The 16,964-nt window shown below is 42.1% G+C and overlaps 1 protein-coding gene across 7 annotated transcripts in view; it reads right to left on the bottom strand.

The window, feature by feature from the left end:
- The window catches only part of sulf1 (sulfatase 1), a 390,572-nt gene that overhangs the window by 83,316 nt on the left and 290,292 nt on the right, over positions 1-16,964 (bottom strand). For all 7 annotated transcript variants that reach the window (XM_060822708.1, XM_060822711.1, XM_060822709.1 and 4 more), the window contains one exon: positions 4,474-4,643. In XM_060822708.1, the coding sequence (XP_060678691.1) occupies positions 4,474-4,643 (170 nt within the window). The remainder of the gene's footprint in view (positions 1-4,473; positions 4,644-16,964) is intronic.

The following is a 16,964-nucleotide window of genomic DNA, read 5'->3' as shown; positions in this document are numbered from 1 at the left end:
GGGTGGGTTACGCTTCGGCGGGTCGGAGTGGACTTGGTGGGCCGAAGGGCCTGTTTCCACACTGTAAGTAATCTAATCTAATCTAATCTCAACCCTTTAAGTGAAATTTCTCCTTATCTCAGTCTTAAATGATCAACCCGTTGCCCTGAGGACATGCTAGATGGGTCAGCCAGCAGGAACAATCTCTCAGTATCAAAGACTGAGTGGAGCAGGAAGCTCACAAAAACAAATCTTCCTGAATGATGGGAGATCCCAGTATATCAGTGCAAAAAGCAAGGCTGAAGCATCTGTGAAATCTTTCAGTCAGAAGTGCTGAATGGGTGACTCATTTTAGTTTCATCCTGACATTCCCAATATCTCAGACACCAGTCTTCAGTCAATTTAGTTCACTCCATGTGCTATATAAAAAAATGGCTGACGTCACCAGAATACTGGAAAGGCTTTGGACCCTGACAACATTCTAGAAGTGGGGCGGTATGGTGGCTCAGTGTGCTGCCTCACAGCACCAGGGACCGGGGTTCAATTCCAGCCTCAGGCGACTGTGTGGAGTTTGCACATTCTCCCTGTGTCTGCATGGGTTTCCTCTGGGTACTCCAGTTTCCTCCCACAACTCAAAGGTGTGCAGGCCAGGTGAATTGGCCATGCTAAATTGCCCGTAGTGTTCAGGGGTCTGTAGGTAAGGTGCATCAGTCAGGGGTAAATGTTGGGGAATGGATCTGGGTGGGATAATTTTCGGAGGTTCGGTGTAGACTTGTTGGTCCAAATGGCCTGTTTCCCATTGTGTATGGATTCTATGATTCTAAGTGGCATTGAGAAAGAATGCTCCAGAGCTAGCCTTGTCCTGAGCCAGACTGTTCCACTACAGAAACAACAGTGGCTTCTACTGCAAATGTGGAAAATTGCTCAGGTTTGTCCCATCTAACCTGGTCAATTACCATCTTCTCAGTCTCTACTCTCAATAATCAGCAAGACGATGTTGACAATGTTATCAAGTGGCAGTTACACTGCAGTAATTTTCTCTCTGATGGTCATTCAACTCCTGACCTTGGTGCAAACACGGACAAACTCGGTGAACACCAAAGGTGAGGTGAGAATGATTGCTTTTGTCATTTAGACCTTTTTTGCGACTGATTGTGGTATCATGACACTCCAGCAAATCTGAGGGCGATGGGAATCTGGGAAAACACTCCACTAGTTGCAGGAAACTAATTGGTGTCCATTGGAGGACAATTATTTCAACCCAGGACAACCCAGGATAGTGTGCTAGACCCAACATCTTCAGTTGCTTCATCGATATAAGGTCAGAAGTCAGCGCAATATCGAGGGCCGAATTATACTGTCATGTTCTATGTTCTATGTAGAAGTAGCGGGATGGTTGTTGGTAGTTTGTACAGTTCAGCACCATTCACAATCTCACAGATGCTGAAGCAATCTGTGTTCTTAACAGCAAGACTTGGGACTGCGTGTGTTCAGACTTAGGCTAATAAACAGCAAGTAACATCCATGACACACAAGTGCGCAGCAATGACTATCTAACATTTTCACTTGACATCCAATAGTATTACCAAGGCTGAATCCCCCTACTATCTGAGGGGTTACTATTGACCAGAAACTGAACTGGACTGGTCACACGTATACTGTGGCTACAAGAGCAGATGAGAGATGGGAACTTTGCATTGAGATGCTAACATATTCCTTGAAGCATGTCCACCATCTACAAAGTACAGGCTATGATTAAATATTTTCCACATATCTAGATGAATACAGCTTTAAGAACATTCAAGAAGCTTGACACATCCATGACAAAGTGACTGCTTATCTGACACCTCATTTACCATCTTCACATTTATTCTCTTCACCATCAATACGATGGCATCAGTGCCTACCACTGACAAGATGCACTGCAGCAATTCTGTCCAATCACCCTCTTCAATGACCTTTCAAAATCCACAATCTCTTCCTCCTAGAATAACAAGGGACATCATTACCTTCAAGTTCCCTACAGATGACACACATTCCTGACTTGGAACAATATCACCATTCCCTCATTGTTTTGGGGTCATAAATCTGACACTGCATTGGCCTATCCTTTCCTATCAGCACTGTGCATATCCCTGCACTATATGAACTCCCAGTGGTTCAATAAGTTGGCTGAACATTAATTTTAAAGGGCTATTACAGACAAGTAACCAGTGCAGGCCAAGCCAACAATGACTACATAAAGAATACAAAGAATAAATTATAGCCCATTAACCTTCGACAAAATCCTGTACGTGTCAACTCCCATTCTTCTGAACTCCACAGAACATAGTCACAATTAATTCAGTCTTCATCATACGCAGCCATCCCATGTCAGGAACCAATCTCACGAGCTTTAACTCTGCTGCAAGTACCACCTTCAGTAAACATGGAGAGCAAATGACGAACCTTGCTTTGAGCTCAGAAAGAAGCATGAACAGGGTATTTTCATGGCACATATACTGCACAACAGATATCTCTACCCTTCAAGAGACATGTCCTATTGCATAATTTCAATCTATTTTCATTTGCAATAGCCAAGCCTTAGTCTCCGCAAGTTAGATTGCAAACGTAATGCAAAATTAAGAATAGCTTTCTGGTGTGTGTAGTATGCACTGGTAACTGGACTGAGGCCATCTTACAAGCAACAAAGAGAGGGAACTTCCATTGTATCCACTTGACTTGACTTAAGTCAACTCCCAAATGTGCGAAACAAAAATAAAATTGCTGGAAAAACTCAGCAGGTCTGGCGGCAACCGTGGAAAGAAATCAGAGTGAACGGTTCGGGGCCAGTGACCATTCTGCAGAACCCAAATATGTGAGATCAATTCTGAAATATAGTTTCAGGTCAAACCACAATGTACCTGATACCATAGCGATCTATTTCAATACATTGCAATTAACACTTCAGTCATCTGCTACTGTAAGTGAATATTAATGAAGGGGCTAGCTATAGTATATATTTTGCAGTCTGGAGCTTCATTAAATGTGAGTGAAGCCCATCCATGGTTTTCTGATGGTTATACCACAGCCAGTTATGTTGGATGTAGTCTTCGTAGGGATGCAATGAGTCATAGAGTCCTACAGCATGGAGACAGGCCCTTCAGCCCAAGCTGGTCCATGCTGACCAAAATAAATGGTGGGGGGGTGGGGTGCACAGTTTGCTGGTGAGCATGGTGTCAGAGTCAGAGTCAGAGTCAGAGACAGAGTCATACAGCACAGACACAGACCCTTCGGTCCAACCAGTCCATGCCGAACATAATCCCAAACTAAATTAGTCCCACCAGCCTGCTCCTGGTCCATATCGCTCTAAACCTTTCCTATTCATGTACTGATCCAAGAGTCTTTTCAACCTTGTAACTGTGCCCACATCCACCACTTCTGCAGGAAGTTCATTCCACACACAAACCACTCTGCGTGTAAAAAATTGCCCCTTCATGTCTTTTTTTAAATCTCTCTCCTCTTACCTTAATAAGATGGCTCCTAGTCTTAAAATCTCCCATGCTTGGGAAAAGGCAACTACAACCAACTAATTTGGTGTAAACTGCGCTACTTTCAACTCGTTACCAGCCTTCTAGAGACTTCAGTTATAGCTGGGAATTTACCGCATTTCCAAGGGAGCTTCTATATTCCATTTTGATGTAGAATCAAATCATAGAATCCTTACAGCGTGGAAACTGGCCCTTCAGTCCAACAAATCCACACTGACCCTCCAAAGAATAACCCACCTAACCCCATTTTCCCTCTGCTGGGATTACCTAGAACATAGAACATTACAACACAGTACAAACCCTTCGGCCCTCAATATTGCACCGACCTGTGGAACCAATCTGAAGTCCATCTAACCTAAACTATTCCATTCTCGTTCATATTCTGGATTAGAGTGGTGCTGGAAAAGCACAGCAATTCAGACACCATCCAAGTCTGTTTCAGGACATGGTTGAAGAGCTGCAGGGCAGAGAAAATGACCTGGGAGTTGCAGTGGGAGAGAGGAGGAAAACTTCTTCAAGGCAGGCATCCTTGCAAGAGGGTTAAAATCAACAAGGTAAAAAAATGACTGCAGATACTGGAAACCAGATTCTGGTTTGGATGCTATCTGAACTGCTGTGCTTTTCCAGCACCACTCTCATCCAGAATCTGGTTTCCAGCATCTGCAGTCATTGTTTTTAACCCATTCTCATTCATATGCCTATACAATGACCATTTAAATGCCCTTAAAGTTGGCGAGTCTACTACTGTTGCAGGCAGTGCATTCCATGTCCCTACTACTCTCTGAGTAAAGAGACTACCTCTGACACCTGTCCTATTTGTCTGCCATACCAATCTTCACACCTCCTGGGATGGGAGGGGTGCAAGATCTATATTATTTAGTTAACTGCAAGAAAAAATTCTTCAGCCATAAAGTCACTTTTCTAAGTGCATAGTATTGTTGCTAAAGTCTGAAGCTTTACTCACATGTGCTGTGAGGCATTAGGGAAGAGCTCTGAAAACTGTGGTGCCGAATCCTCAGGGCCATGTGGTGCTGCATGACTAATGACCATCAGTACAGGCCTGTGTGGATATATCTTCTTGGATATGCGGAAATAATTGATACTGTCGTTTGTGATCACATCTGTAAAATAATCCTGAAAAGGAAAGTAACAATGATTTATGACTGCCCTGAGAAAAGACTATTTTAAACAAGCACACAGGATGCTTCAGAAATCCAAGACACTTGTCTTAAACGTCAAGTGTTGAGGCAGCAATTTTATCAAACAATAAAGAAGATTGCAATGCTTAATTTTTCTTAATAATAACAAAATTCCATGCCGCGAAATATTACCGCAACATTAATTCAGAGAATTGAGCAGAAGGAAGTGGAACAGCATTGATGCGTGATCAGATAGAAATCGTGTCTGCCACAAAAAAAACCATTCAGTACTTCAAACGTAACCAGAAAACCTGAAACTGACACGTCGATGAATTAATGCCAGAACCAAAAGGATGTGAAATTCCTGTCTTTGAAACCGTTGAAATGATTCAGCGCTCTCCAGAGTGTCGCTCACAGATAATCAAGACCAGCTGCAACACTTAGGCCAACCAAGTGTGAGGAAGATGGAGTTTAATTTAGTGAAATGTAAGGTGTTACATTTTGGAAAGGCAGATCAGGACAGGACTTATTCAGATAATGTTAGGGTTCTTACAAGTGTTACCAAATAAAGATGCCTAGGGGTGCAGATGCACAGTTCGTTGAAAGTGAAGTCGCAGGTAGACTGGGTGGTGAAGGAAATGGTTGGCACGTTTGCCTTCATTGGTCTTGCTAAAATCTTTGAGAGAATGAAAGAGAGGGGGTGAGGAGAGATTAAAAGAGGAGATCAAATGGTAGAGATGAAGTGTAAAGAGGAGAAAGAAGAAGAAAGCAGAGAGTGGAGGGGAAAGGGAGAGTCATGGGACAGAAAAAAGGAAGACAGCAGAGAATAAAGAAGCTAGTAACAGGGAAACTACCTGAACTGTGCTAAAAGGAGACAAGAAGGTGAAAGTGACTCTTTATCAGAACACTTCTGATGAAGAGTAACTGGATCTGAAACATTGACTCTGCTTTCTCTCCTCAGTTGCTATCAGGTTCTCCAATAGTCTACGTTTTTATTTCACATTTCCAATATCAACACTTCTTGGTTTTATTAATAAATTGTCGATTTTCACTTTGCACTTATCAGGACTTGGATACAAGGAACACAAAAAAAGTAACAAATTATTCAGCACGAGAAGAGAGTACTGATTAGTTGGGCCATTATTGGCGAGGAGATGCAGCAAGAACTGGTAACTGTCAATCTTACTTTTCGGTCCAAACAAATAGACTTTTAATTGGTCAGGGCACAGCCATGGGAGATTGACATTCATCTGTTAACATGTTCAAAAACTTGGCATTGCCATGGCTCACAGGCCCAGGTCCAGGCTAATTCAACCCGAATCTTGTTGACATTTTTGTTGGCTACCATGAGGAATGTGTCTTTGATTGAATGACCACTATCCCATCATTTATATACTTCCAATACAGCAATAACTGGTCTGTGATTTGAAACTGCAGCTACATCACAGAAGTTTCTTACACAACTTAATAAACCCTATCCTAAGCTCACATTTATCACTGAAATGGAGTGATCAAACAAACTCTCTTTCCCACACGTATTATTTAAGAAATCTGCCAATGGGTTATCTCTTACTATTCCCAAAAGCCTACATATGCTAATCAATACATGTATTTAGATTCCGTATTGTTCTATCTGCTCTAAAGTCTGTCTCATTAACAACCTCATGAATTAGGCCTGAGCTATCAGCTCTCCATATAAGTGTGTTGTTGAGATAGGGTGCATGAAAACCAATCTGCAAGATAATGGCTTTCGTGATCAAATCATCAGTCATTGATTGAACCTTATTAAAGAGCCTATGTCCTTTGTGTTTCTTATATGCTAACCTCTTGATCTCACTTTCTTCCTGGTCCCTAGAAATTTTTTTTTCCTCAAAATCTCTTACTAATACATTTTCAAATTCCCAAAACTGCTGGTCCTCCATTCACTGTAATGTTTCTCCCACTACCCATCCCCCCCAAACACTCTCACCTTCACCCATTAAAACCATTACTGTCATTGGTCCATCCCTCAGATGCTGTATAATTTCCAGCCCCTAAATTCTAAGAGCTGAAAATTTGAATATCATAGCAAACAACTGCTTTAGCCAGACCATGTGAATCAGGTAAAGCACTATTGAGGCCTGTTGATTCTAATATCATCCTGAATTTAAAGGTAATTCCCTGCTTCTCTTCATCACTACAAACCAGCTTCTTAAAAGCCTCTCTCCTGTCTCCTTGACAACCACCTCCAAGACTGGGTGGAAGAAGCTCATGAGAGTTTTTTGTCATTGAGATGAAGATAATCTGTTCAGCTGCACCTCGCCAGTTTTGGTTGCTTAGCAGGCTAAATTTCCTAGAGATTTTCCACTGATGTGGCCATAAACTTGCATCTTTCTCCACTTTCTCTCCAAAGATACAGAGATGCCCTCCCTGAACACATCTTACCAAGACAGCCACTTTCCGCCAAGGGTGGCTCTATTCTAACTAACCCGCTGATCACATTTCCTGCTCCCTGTGTTAACAGACATTCTGAACAAGTTCCTATATCCAGCTGGTGTTCCTCTCTTCTTCATATCTGTCATGTCACCATCCTCTTCAAAAGAAACAACCTTTAGTTTGCAAATTACCACTCCATCTCTACTTTCCCTTTTATCCTAAAAGTACCTGAGCTTGTTGTTATCTCCCAAGTTTTGTGCACATCTTTCCTGAAACTCAAGATCTGAATTTTTCCAATCAGACTTGCTCCTGCCTCAAAGCTGACACAGTTGTTATTGAAGTCACAGATGATGTTGCATATGATTGTGGGAGCTATACTTCCTCGTTCTTCTCTGGTCTCTAATACAGTTGATTATTCTATTCTGCTGTAACCTTTTTCCTCCATTGTTCAGTTTTATGGTTAAACTCACCTGTTGTTATTCCATCTATTCTGTCATTCCCAGAAAATGACCTGCAGTAGTTTCTCTTCCTGCTCCATGACCTTCTGAAGCGGCCTAAGGATGCTTCACACTCTCTTCTCTGATCTACACCTTATTCCACAGCAACATTATTCACAAAGCTCAACATCAGGGTCCACATGAGCATTGACGACAATCAGCTCCCTCTCACCAACATTTCAATGTTTCTTTATTTCTCACTATATTTATCCAATAACCAGAACTGAATAGAGATATCCTTCAACTAAACATTGGAAAAATTAAAACTACTTCATTGCTCCCTGCTACAAACTTTGAATCTAGCAATTTACAATCTCAATGTCTTTTCTAAGACTGTCTACTTCCACCTCCAACAGATTGAGCAGCTTTCTTGCTACCTCACCTCATCTGCTGCTGGAATTTTCGTTCATGCTTTTGTTATCTCTCGACTTGTTGATCTCAATGCTCATCTGGTCGGTCTCCATCTTCCATTCCCTATAACACTGAGATCATCCAAACCTTTCCTTCCAGCTGCCCCAATTTATACCAAGTCCCATTCATCGGATATCCTTTTTATTTCTAAATACTGGAACCGTTGAGGACTGAACCATGATTAGAGACTGAGCAGGTTTTGTGTCCTTTTAGGAGGTTTTCCTTATGTCTGATTTGGAGATTATTGTATCTTGTATCCTAGTGTATGTCAAAAGTATGCATTAAACATAATTCCATTAGCTTCCTGTCAATAAATCGACAATGGTAACATAATTTTGTTCTTGACCTCAAACCCAGAGCTTCATTTGACCTAGAACAACTTCCAGTTGTGGGAAACATTATCAGATTGGAAGATAATTGGCAAAGCCAAAACTGCCAATATCAGCAACATCAAAAACAATTGTATAACTCCTGGGCACAGAGACAAACAGAAGGAAATGAAAAGCTTTAGGTGACAATTCTTTTATTCAGCAGTTGGGGAAATTCAAGGCAAAAACCGTAAATGTTAAATTTTGAGAATGTCTCAGCTTTTAAAATTTTCTGTATCTTCAAACTAAATTTATATGCGCTTGAAAATTCATTCTGAGAGCTGGACAAAAGCTTCACAATGCTTTAAATGAAAGTCTCTTTCATCTGCTTTGTTAGCCTGCTATCTGATGAGTAAACTTGCCAGATTAGGAAAAAAAATATAGCATAAGGAATAAAGGTTGGTGTCTGCATGTATTTGATGAAAACCATGTCATACAGAAAGAAATGAGAGGTATGTTGCTGAAGGTCAGATATCCAAATGCAAATACGCAGATCATAGAGATACAGGCTGAACTGAATTCCCAATCAGGGTTTACTTGGTGAAGCAGTGCTAAATGCAATTAACAGACGAACAGAAAAACAAATATGCAGTTGTGCCTTCCCATGACCAACCAACCAGCACAGATGATGCTTCAGCACTTATCTGTCCTGTTGGCTACAGGACAAAGCATTAGCCAAGACCTGCAAAATAACAACAGAACTTCAAAGACAATGCATTCCCTTAATGAAGGGTAAGCAGATTCATAAAAAGGTTCCCTGTGGGAGACTGGTAGGCAAGGTTAGATCTCATGGAATACAGGGAGAACTGGCCATTTGGATACAGAACTGGCTAGAAGGTAGAACACAGAGGGTGGTGGTAGAGGGTTGTTTTTCAGACAGGAGGCCTGTGACCAGTGGAATGTCACAAAGATTGGTGCTGGATCCACTACTTTTCAGCATTTATATAAATGATTTGAATGTGAGCATAGGAGGTATAGTTAGTAAGTTTGTAGATGACACCAAAATTGGAGGAGTAATGGACAGCAAAAAAGGTTACCTCAGATTGCAATGGGACCTTGATCGGATGTGCCACTGAGCTGAGGAGTGACAGATGGGAATTTAGTTTAGACAAGTGTGAGGTTCTGTATTTTCAGAAAGCAAATCTTAGCAGGATTTAGACACTTAATGATAAGGTCCCAGGGAGCGTTGCTGAGCAAAGAGACCTTGGAGTGAAAATTCTTAGCTCCGTGAAAGTGGAGTCACAGGTAGATAGAATAGTAAAGAAGGCATTTGGTATGCTTTCCTTTATTGGTCAGAGCATTGGGTACAGGAGTTGGGAGGTCATGTTGCGGCTGTACAGGGCATTGGTTAGGCCACATTTAGAATATTGCGTGCAATTCTGGTCTCCTTCCTATCGGAAAGATGTTGTGAAACTTGAAAGAGTTCAGAAAAGATTTACAAGGATGTTGCCAGGGTTGGAGGATTTGAGCTACAGGAAGAGGTTGAATAGGTTGAGGCTGTTTTCCCTGGAGCATTGGAGGCTGAGGGGTGACCTTATAGAGGTTTATAAAATCATGAGCAGCATGGAAAGGTCTTTTCCCTGGGTTGGGGGAGACCAGAACTAGAGGGCTAGGTTTAGGGTGAGAGGGAAAAGATATAAAAGAGGCCTAAGGGGCAACTTTTCTATGCAGAAGGTGGTACGCGTATGGATTGAGCTGCCAGAGGAAGTGATGGAGGCTGGTTCAATTGCAACATTTAAAAGACATTCGGATGGTTATACGAATAGGAAGGGTTGAGAGGGATATGGGCCAGGTGCTGGAAAATGGCACTAGACTGGGTTGGGATGTGTGGTCGGCGTGGATGAGTTGGACCGAAGGGTCTGTTTCCGTGCTGTACACCTCTATAACTCTATAACAATTAGTGACTTGAACAAAAAAAGAAATTAATTAATAATAGAAGTTAAATTGAGAAAACTGGCTTCAATACTCACATTATAAATATTATTCAACAATTTTACGAATTGAGAATTCTGTTCGGTGTTTATCACCCAATAAATTTATTGAGTATAACAGCTTGAGGTGAGACACCCAAATTCCTGATAAACAGTCCTGACGGGTAAGATTTGGAAATGAAAGCACAAACTTATAATATTGTCCGGGGAAACATTTACCTCCTGGATGCAGCTGAAAGTACCTTCAGTGAGTTGTGAACACTATTTCAATTTAATAATGCTTAATTTTCCAGATTTGGTGAAGTAACAGGAAAATGTAATTCAAGAAGAACAATTCTAAATTAGCATGCACAGTCACCAGATCAAAAGCATGGACTGCATGTGGTACATGGCAATAGTCTGTTTACTGGGCTGTCAAGGAGCTAAAGCCATAGACATTGTCTTTAGCAGAAGAAAATGCTACTTTCTTGGCTATTCATCGCTCACCCTGGTGCCTTACATAAGCATCAGAGAGAAACTGCTGAAGAAATTCTTGTAATTTAAAACACCGATGGCCGTGACTAATCACATGCTCTGGATACAAAGTGCTGTACAGCTGCAAGGGCACCGCCTGAGGCTGGACTCCATGTCACATGTCAATGTTCGTACAAGCCAACCAGCTGTGTCCTTTCTCTGTCAATATCAGGAGCTCAGCAGGCACTAGGCTTCTGGAAATTAATAGCATAATTATAGTCTGCAACGACAGCAATTTAGTACTATTGTTTTTGATAATATTAATGATGAGCCCCAGTGGGCATCAATTTCTTCTTTTTACATACTGTTTGATGATGCCAGGATTGGAATAAAATTCTAATTTAAATAATTGATTTCTGTTTAAAAACAAGGCTTTAAACAATAGCTTAAAGTACAATGAGTTAAACAAAACTAACTGCTAATGGCTCAAGGGCAGGCAATGGCCTAGTGGTATTATTGCTAGATGGTTAACCCACAAAAATAGGTGGTGTTCTGGGCACCTGGGTTCAAATCCAGACATGGGAGATGGTGAAGTTTAATTTCAATAATAATCTGCAAATAAGAATCTAATGATGACCATGAATCTACTGTCGATTGGCAGGGGGTAAAACCCATCTGGTTCACTAATGTGCTTCAGGGAAGCAATCTGCCATCCTTACCTGGTCTGGCCTACATGTGACTCCAGACCCACAGCAATGTGATTGACACTTAACTACCCTGTGGGTAATTGGGATGGGCAATTCATCCCATGGATGAATTAAAACTTAAATTAATATATGGTTTCCTGAAACTTTCACAGACATGACCCTGTTTCAGTACCTTACAGTTTGTCTGAAACCAGAATGGACACTGGGGGATTGGTCAGAGTTGTTCAGTGTGGGAAGGATGGGAGGTGCTGGGATGCACCAAAAAATAGTGACCCAGTTTTTTTTGTGAGGTTGTGGTTGAAATAGAAATTGGGTATTGGGCGACAAACTGTTTATACACACTCACCAAAATGAAAAATAACCCAAATATTTTTCGTGGCATCAAGATTCAATCAGAACTCCATGGCCATTTCTGTCTAAGTTCTTTGGTGAATTTCTACAGAGCATCTTGTAGATGATACATTCTGCTGCTATGGAGAATCGGTGGTGGTAGGAGTGAATGCTTGTGGATGTGATGCCAATCAAACAGGTGGTGTTGTCCCGGATGGTGTCAAGCTTCTTGAGTATTGTTGGGGCTGCACTCAACCAGACATGTGGGTAGTATTCAATAACACCCCTGACTTGTAGCTTGAGTTGGAGATGAGTTACTTGCTACAGCATTCCTAGCCTTATCGCCAATGTTTATGTGGCAAGTCCAGTTGGGTTCTGGTCAATGGAAGTTACTGAATGCTGATACAGGAAGATTCAGTGAAGTTAACAACATTGAATGTCAAGGGGCAGTGGTTGGAATATCTCTTATTTGCTGATGGTTATTGGCTGCTATAGGTGTGGCGCAAATGCTATTTGCCACTTGGCAGCCCAAGACTGGATATTGTCCAGATCTTGTTACATTTGAACTTCAAGACTGCAGTATCTGAAGAGTCACAAAAATACAAATGAGACCTGTTTTCTCTGGAATTTAGAAGGTTAAGGGGTGATCTAGGTAAAGCCTTCGAGATATACACAGGAAAAGACAGGGTAGATAAGGACAAACTAGTTGGAGAATCTAGAATATGGGACATAATCTGAGAATTAGAGACAGGCCATTCAGGAGAGATGTTAGGAAGCATTTCTGCACACAAAGGGTGGGAGATGTTTAGAACTCTCTTCCACAAACACAGTGGATGCAGGATCAGTTATTTTAAATCTGAGATGAAGGGAAAATTTGTTAAGCAAAGACATGAAGGGAGGCCCATATAGAACTAGGACATGATCTCACTGAATGGTGGAACAGGCCCGATGAGATTAATGGCCTACTCCTGTTCCTATGTTTCTATGACCCCCAAAATCTCATCTTTAGAGCCCCATAATTCACAATGTGGAACTTGAGCCAACGGAAACCGAACATTTTTCTCATCCAAACAGTATATGATGCAAAGTTCTGTGTGATTACAAGGCAGTAATGTTACAAAAGCCTTCACCTGAATAACAAGGTGAGAGTATCATCTTCAAAATCACTCCCTTGTAACTGTTATAATAATAGTTGCTCAGTTTTAGTTTTACAGGTTGATTTTTTTTGGCCCTTTCTGTGGTGTAATTGTCCCTGCGCCTTGATTTTTGATCCCATTTCCATTGTAGATTAATGGCTGTGATTAGATTAGCTCAGGAAATGTACTGCAAAAGGGCCCTGCTTGGTGATTTTGCTACAGGGGTAGTGTCCCTCTCTCTGGACCAAAAGGCTTAGATTCAAGTCACACCTGCCCCAGAGATGTGACATAAAACATTGGAACAGGCTGATTAAAAATATGGAGACAGGGAGGACAGCAGATGCTGGAGATCATAGTCAAGAGTGTGGTGCTGGAAAAGCACAGCAGGTCAGGCAGCATCTGAGGAGCAGGAAAATCAACGTTTCGGGCATAAACCCTTTGTCAGGAATGAGGCTTGGGGTGGGGGGGGGGGGGGGGGGGGGGGGGGGGGGGGGGGGGTGCTTGACCCACAAGCCTCATTCCTGACGAAGGGTTTATGCCCGAAACGTTGATTCCTGTTCCTTGGATGCTGCCTGACCTGCTGTGCTTTTCCAGCACCACACTCTCGACTCTGATTAAAAGCTACCTACAACCGCCCTGTTTTTACTGCAGTTATGAGTGAGACATCTTAAAAGCTTCTTTGTGAGTCCTTAGAATCTGCCCTGAATTATGGCTGCCCTGAAGATAAACTTGGACAGGAATTTATGGCAATGGGTAGTGGCTACTTGTTGTTCATTTTAGTCTACTGGTTAACTCCAGAGTGTTTTTAGGCCTGTTTTCTTGGTTATAAAATTTAACTCTCACTTTAGTTGGATGTGAACTTAGGAGGTGTAGTTAGTAAGTTAGCAGGTGACACCAAAATTGGAGGTGTAGTGGACAGCGAAGAGGGTTACCTCAGATTACAACAGAATCTGGACCAGATTAGCAATGGGCTGAGAAGTGGCAGATGGAGTTTAATTTAAATAAATGCGAGGTGCTGCATTTTGGAAAACCAAATCTGAGCAGGACTTATACAGTTAATGGTAAGTTCCCACAGAGTGTTGCTGAACAAAGAGACATTGGAGTGCAGGTTCATAATTCCTTGAAAGTAGAATCGCAGGTAGATAGGATAGTGAAGAAGGCATTTGGGGTGCTTTCCTTTATTGGTCAGAGTATTGAGTACAGGAGTTGGGAGGTCATGTTGCGGCTGTACAGGACATTGGTTAGGCCACTGTTGGAATATTGCGTGCAATTCCGGTCTCCTTCCTATTGGAAAGGTGGTGTGAAACTTGAAAGGGTTCAGGAAACATTTACAAACACTTTGGATGCTGCCTGAACTGCTGTGCTCTTCCAGCACCACTGATCCAGAATCTTTACAAGGATGTTGCCAGGGTTGGAGGATTTGAGCTGTAGGGAGAGGCTGAATAGACTGGGGCTGTTGTCACTGGAGCGTTGGAGGCTAGGGGGTGACCTAATAGAGGTTTGCAAAATTACGAGGGGCATGGATAGGTAAATAGACACGGTCTTTTCCCTGGGATGGGTGAGTCCAGAACATTAGGGCATAGGTTTTAGGTGAGAGGGGAAAGATTTAAAAGAGACCTAAGAGGCAACTGTATCACGTAGAGGGTGCAGCATGTATGGAATGAACTATCAGAGGAGGTGGCAGAGGCTGGTACAATTACAGCATTTACATAGAACATAGAACATTACAGCGCAGTACAGGCCCTTCAGCCCTCAATGTTGCTGTAACCTGTGAAACCTATCACCTTTGGGCAAGGCTTTAGGACACAATGTGCTCATTCCAAGCTCATTTACTTACCTAATGCTCCAGTAATATCTAAATCTCATGGCTATTGCTTTAGAGGTCAAAGATCACTGAATATCCATTGAGGTCACTTCAAATGACCCATATGGAATAACTTTAGCAGCTCGGAGCAGTGAGGGCCTGGCCACAAACTACAACACCTTGACATGGGCCTGGGCTGCATGGTCCCATTGATTGTGTACCAACTGAAAGGTGCACAGTGGCTCAGTGGTTAGCACTGCTGTCTCACAGTGCCAGGAACCCAGGTTTGATTCCACCATCAGGTGACTATCTGTGTGGAGTTTGTACAGGTACTCCAGTTTCCTCCCATCATCCAAGGATGTGCAGGCAAGACGCATTGGCCATGCTAAATACCCATAGTGTCCAGGGATGTGTAGGTTGGGTGCATTAGCCATGCGAAATAGAGGGTTACAGGGTTAGGTAGGGAGATGGGTCTGGGTGAGATGCTCTTTGGAGAGTCAGTGGACACATTGGGCTGAATGGCCTGTTTCCGTACTGTACGGATTCTACGCTCTAGGAGCACTGGTAGCTACATCGCAGGGAACATGCAAGTCATCTTCCTAGAGAGAGGATTACATGTTCCTTTGCCATGAAACCAGGTCTGTGCAAGTATGGAGTCTTGCGATGTGACATTCTGGAAAACCCCTGGAAATACTGGTCCCAGTACCAAGGTGACAATTGTTTGAGCATTTATGGGTGGCAGTATTAGGTGAACACATCAGGTCACATTGGATAGAATGGTCGCCATGTTTTGCAGAAACAAGTTGGAGCCACTGGGTGAATGTTCCCTGATATAGTGATCAGTAAGAGGAACAGCTACTTTCTATTCACCCTGTCCATGTCCCCCATAATGTTAAACACATTCATTACATTCCCCCTCAACCTTCTATGCGCCAAAGGGAACAACCTGAGTTTACGTAGTCTCTACACTCCATCCTTGGCAACATCCTGTTGATCAGGTATGACTACATCACCAGGAAGGCTTAATCATCTTAAGGAAGCATATTCAGCATCTTAAGACTCACAGAAGGAGGAAATTCAAAGTGTGTCCACAGCTGAAACCAAGGAAAAGAATAAAGGTTACACACCTGAAGCACACACTCCAACTCTTCCAACAGGTGACATTGTAGCAAAGGAGAAGCTGGGAGGTGTGCTGCCAACACTGTGGTGAAGTCTAAGGACAATTTCTTACAATTGCCAGGCACAAAGAGTGTTCCTGGTACAAATTACTGCATTAAAAACCACCTAATGGAATTTCTAAGTCTTAAAGTTTCTGTCTGTCAAACTTTTTTTTGCAAGACAGTGCTTCCTTAAAGGTAAAATATTTTAAATATTTTAAAAGAAGCTATTACTTTGAGTCCGACTGTTTTAAGTTAAGTAGCACTCTTCATCCTGAATTATCATGGAAAGAGTGAATTTTAGAGGTCAACATCAGTCTTATTTGCAATAGCCACCACGTCACCATAACCTACTGCCACTCATTGTTGCATTCTCTCATATGCGAGATTTTGGATTTACCGAGTCAGTCCCCCAAAACCCCCCATGAAATTGATCCTCAGCATAGTCATCACCATCTGGATTGAAGTGGTCAAAAGCTGGAAAGAAATCATTTGGGAACCAAACCAGAAATGTTTAATCGTCCACAAAATGTCAAGGTGATTTCCATGGAGATGTGTTGAATACAGATGGAATTTGCAATTTGCTGGAGTAGGCTAAAAGCTATATCGACCTCAGAATTGAAGCAAACAGAAATGTCATCACCTAAGATGTACACAACTATTGTTTATCATTGCTCAAACAATGGTATCTTTGATAGTGAGTTTTATTTTTACGTGATTAAATCGAAAACGCATTTAACAATGAACCCACACTGTGTGACATGCCTCCACAGGCAGCTTGCTAGGAAGGAACATTCAGTTTTCAGCAGCATCTTTTGCCATTTTTAATCAAAGCCCCTTCTTTGAGGAGTGGCCTTTTATATTTAGCGAGAGAAGATCAATTTGACAAAATGAGTTGGACATGGGATACATGATGAAGGACTTATGCCCGAAACGTCGAATTTCCTGTTCCTTGGATGCTGCCTGACCTGCTGCGCTTTTCCAGCAACACATTTGAAGCTCTGATCTCCAGCATCTGCAGACCTCACTTTCTCCATGGGGTACAGGGTACCATTTCAAAAGTTTGCAGGTGATAAGAGGCTCAGAGGCATTCTGAACTGTGAAGAA

The sequence above is a fragment of the Hemiscyllium ocellatum genome, chromosome 4, assembly GCF_020745735.1.
Source record: "Hemiscyllium ocellatum isolate sHemOce1 chromosome 4, sHemOce1.pat.X.cur, whole genome shotgun sequence".
NCBI classification, from domain to species: domain Eukaryota; kingdom Metazoa; phylum Chordata; class Chondrichthyes; order Orectolobiformes; family Hemiscylliidae; genus Hemiscyllium; species Hemiscyllium ocellatum.
Note: the sequence above shows the minus strand (reverse complement) of the source record. Positions and strands in the feature narration are given on the sequence as shown.